General features: G+C 36.0%; 1 protein-coding gene across 1 annotated transcript; it reads left to right on the forward strand.

Moving 5' to 3' along the window:
• The first annotated feature begins 1,455 nt into the window (after nt 1-1,455).
• LOC107828273 (ethylene-responsive transcription factor CRF4-like) lies at nt 1,456-3,329 on the forward strand. The gene has a single exon (XM_016655556.2). It carries the CDS (start codon nt 2,068-2,070, stop codon nt 3,199-3,201), a length of 1,134 nt encoding a protein of 377 aa, XP_016511042.1. The 5' UTR covers nt 1,456-2,067; the 3' UTR covers nt 3,202-3,329.
• Nucleotides 3,330-4,155: the final 826 nt, after the last annotated feature.

The following is a 4,155-nucleotide window of genomic DNA, read 5'->3' on the forward strand; positions in this document are numbered from 1 at the left end:
ATATATTTTTAATATAATGGATAAATAAAAATAAACGGAGTAAGTAAGAGCGAAGATACAACAATTGTCTTCAAAAAATTTTAATGTGCGTATAGATCAAATATTTAATTAACCTTCTTAGTGATATTCTTGATAAATTATATTCGTTTCATTGAGCTGATTTACAGGCACAGTTAAATAGAAAAGTTTCGATTCCGGAAATTTACCAAAATAATAGGACCAAATTACCGACCAGTAAGGAAAGAAAGTGAGTTGTAGCCCAATTATATAAGAATTTGACCGACATAATTTAACTGAGCCGGGCATCCTGGGCCTCACGTGACCACTCACACGGGCTTCGAGATTAAAAATACATGCTGACTCAGCTGTCTTTGAAGTTCTCTCATTGGACCAACGTTATTTGTAGTGCCAACGATACGTACGTGTCAAATCATTTCGCGATTTTTCTATCTTTATATACATATATCATTTGACTGACCATTGAGTTTAAAAAAAAAGGTAAAATTTTAAAATTATAGTGTAAAATAAGACACATATATTTTGTGTTGTTATAAATCATTGTATAAAGATAAATTATTTTCAAATAAGAAAATGTGTTATTATGTTCACATAAATTAAAACGGAGGGAGTATAAAATATGCAGCGAGTCGGGTTTCTCTCCGTCCGAATCTTTGGGCTCCATATCACCGACGGCCGGTGACTACCCCTTGTACTTTCATAGCTAAACAAACAACTACTCTGACGGACCAGAAGTCGCCAACTAAAGTGTACTATCACGATAGAAAACTTTGCTTCACCATATAGACTCCATCTCATTTTTATGTGTCATTATTTCTTATCAATCTCATGCAAAAATAACATATTTTGTATTCGAAAATAATTGAACTTTTAATTTATTTTTTTTAACCTAAAATGCTAGTTGAAAATATTTTCTTTCTTTCTAAAATTTGGTATCCAATTAAATTAAACCACATGAACTAAAATGGAGGAGTATTATCATTGGATTCATTTTGTTCTCTTTCTTGCCCCGGAGGAGATATTTTTAGAATCTATAGTATACTATACATATTTATAAAGTATTTAAGAAAATAATCTATGTGATTTTTTTTGGTTTTTGATATTCAAACTATATAAATTTTGATCAATATTTTAAAATGCTTTTTTACGTTATATTGACATAAAAAAAAATAGCAAGTTGTAGTACTTTTTGTATAATTTAAATATCTAAATTTAAATTTTAAAATAGTAAATTTATCTAATTTGATTTAATTTCAAAGATTAATCAAATTAACTCTTGAAAAGAAAAAAGTTCACCTAGAACAAAGGAAATAGAATTTACAATCTATAATTGTTTCAGATGATAAATGGAGTATAAAAAAAAAGAAGAACATTAAAATAATAAAAATGATATGCATATTACGGGCTTAGAATTTCGGCTGCAGATCCTATAAAGCAGCTAACGAAGTGTTCTAGTCTCACGGACTTAGTAGCACAACTCTGTCTCTCCGCAAAACTCTCTCTCATCATCTTACCTTTCGCCATTCATCACGCAAAGAGAGTTCATATCTTACTAGTAGTACTGTTTGTTCACTTCCCTATCTCCAAGAGGAAGAGAAAACATAGGATTACCTCGTGCAGAAACTTGATTCCTTATTCTTTTTTAAAACCATAAGGCTTCTTCCTTTATTGTCCACTGAACTTTTTAAGGCTCACGCTTACACAAAATCTTTTTCTAGCTTCTTTCTTGTTTCCTTTGAGGTTCACTTTGTTAAAAGGACCTCACTTTGTTATCAGCTTCAAAACTTTGTGCTCCGTTTGTGTGTGGGTGGTGGTTTACTTTTTTTTTTCCCTTTAAGATTGTTCCGTCTTTTAACGACGTTGCTCCTCTTTTTGTCAGATTTCTTTGGTTGAAGCTTCTCTTTGACTATTCCTTCATTCTTCTTTCTTTTTAATCCTAGTCTCAAAGCACTATCCTCATTGAGCATCTACGCATTTCTCTATTTTCACTCCTCTGTAATCACTTTAAAACAGCAAAATAGCTAACCCAACGTACGTAACACTCTCAAAATGGATCACAATATTCTCTGTCCGATCAAATATACCGAGCACAAAAAAACCATTAGAAAAGTCACTAAACCATCCTTCGTAAAGCCTAAGAAAATTACTGAAACCCGAAAATCTTCCGAGTACAATCCCACTATTCCAAGGACTGTTCGAATATCTATTACTGACCCGGACGCAACCGACTCTTCCAGTGACGAAGAAGAGCTTTTTGGTCGAAAACGTGTCAAAAGATACATCAATGAAATCAGTATTGAAACCTCACCAATCAATGACGTTAAATCTCTGAATAGTGGCAAGGCCATCAAGAAACGAGCAGCTGAAGCTTCAACGCCGAAGCAAAAGGCATTGAAGGTGAAGGTAGCGCAGCCACCGCCGGATGGAACTGTTAGGAAGTTCAGGGGTGTGCGTCAAAGGCCGTGGGGAAAATGGGCCGCTGAAATCAGAGACCCAGCTCGTCGTGTGAGGCTCTGGTTGGGAACTTATGACACAGCTGAAGAAGCTGCCATGGTTTATGACAATGCGGCCATTAAGCTCCGTGGGCCAGACGCTTTAACCAATTTCATCACTCCCCCAACGAAGCCAGAGGAGATCAATGTGGCTTCAAATTCGGGCTATGAATCTGGCGATGAATCCCATAATCTTTCTTCTCCCACCTCTGTTTTGCGGTTTAGAACGAGTCAATCCAGTGAAGAAGCTGAACAACAAAGTGGGTCCGAACCCATACTCGAAGAAGCTAAAGGAGATGTTTGTTGTCCATTGGTGGAAGAAGAACCAGTTCTTTATTCGATGGACAACAGCGAGCAAACCGTCGAACACCTTGAGTGCCAAGGCGAGACAAGCATGATAATACCAGATTATTCACACGACTACTTGCCGACAGATGTTCCCTTCTTAGATGATTTCTTCAACTTCGAAGCTGCAGAACAGACATTATTTGACGATACAACAAGTTTTGCCAATGATTTGTGCACGTCGTACGATGACGTATCGTCTTGGGATTTCGCGAATGACTTGTTATTAGACCATGAGATTGTCAAGTTTGAGGATTCATTTCAAGATTTGGGTGCATTAGAAGTGGATAATTATTTCAGAGACATCGGAGATTTTTCCAGTGTTGATGCTTTAATGGCCTTATGAAACTGTCATTGTCCCCGGCTTGCCGAAACTTTTGGGCAAATTTTGTATACCGGCGGCATAAGAAATCAACTAGTGCCTTTTTTTTTAATTTATTATTATTATTATTATAAAAAAATTACTTTAGATGTTTATTTTCAGGAGTATATTAGAGTTGTTTGTTTTAGAATCTCCGTGAAAGTGAACGGAGTGAACAAGTGGAGCTTTGTTTTATTTCATAAAAAATGTTATGATAATAAGTAGAGAAACCCTTCCAAGAGCTGCGATGTAATACTCTACCTGAACTAAATGAGATGCATAATGTTTGCTGAAAGTTGAGTCGCTCATGTGTATTCAATTTTCAGAATTTGGTGTTTTTTCTTGTTGAACCAATCAATATTTAAATCTTACCAAATACACACACCAACGAGGTAAAATGCTCACTATCTCAAGATTCTTCTCATTGTTTGAACTAGAAACTTTTGATTAAGGTCAAAAGAACCCGACCAGCCTATTACAGTCCTTAATGATATTAGTGATGTAATGTTTTATTAATAGGCAAATCATGTTTAAATTGTTTATTTACTAATAATACTGCCAAAGTAGCATTCTCTTTGCCCAACACGAGCAGGCGCAATTTGCGGTGGCTCACTTGACCGGGTTAAGTCGGTGTGTTTCTGCTGGTGTAAATGGCTTCAAGCTTGAGTTTAAATACCAGTAAAAGATTTGAGCTATGTGGTAGTTGAATATTTATATGTTTAGGGTCCTTTTAGGAAACGTGATGTTATGCACTTGTGTGATGAAAAAACAGAGGACATCAAAGGACAATAATTCCAGTGATACAGAAATAATAACAGTAGGCGAGCGAGTAATTGATGAAGAATGGCTCGCCGTTTCATGTCATAGCATTAGTAATGTCATGGGCGGCTTTTCAGCCATGCCCCATGACCCCTTGGACGCCTCCCATGGCGTCCTAGC

Source organism: Nicotiana tabacum, chromosome 21 (assembly GCF_000715075.1).
Source record: "Nicotiana tabacum cultivar K326 chromosome 21, ASM71507v2, whole genome shotgun sequence".
In the NCBI taxonomy this organism is placed as follows: domain Eukaryota; kingdom Viridiplantae; phylum Streptophyta; class Magnoliopsida; order Solanales; family Solanaceae; genus Nicotiana; species Nicotiana tabacum.

What these genes read in the sequence shown, in the direction of transcription:
- LOC107828273 (XM_016655556.2), top strand. Translation starts at nt 2,068, where the DNA reads ATGGATCACAATATTCTCTGTCCGATCAAATATACCGAGCACAAAAAA.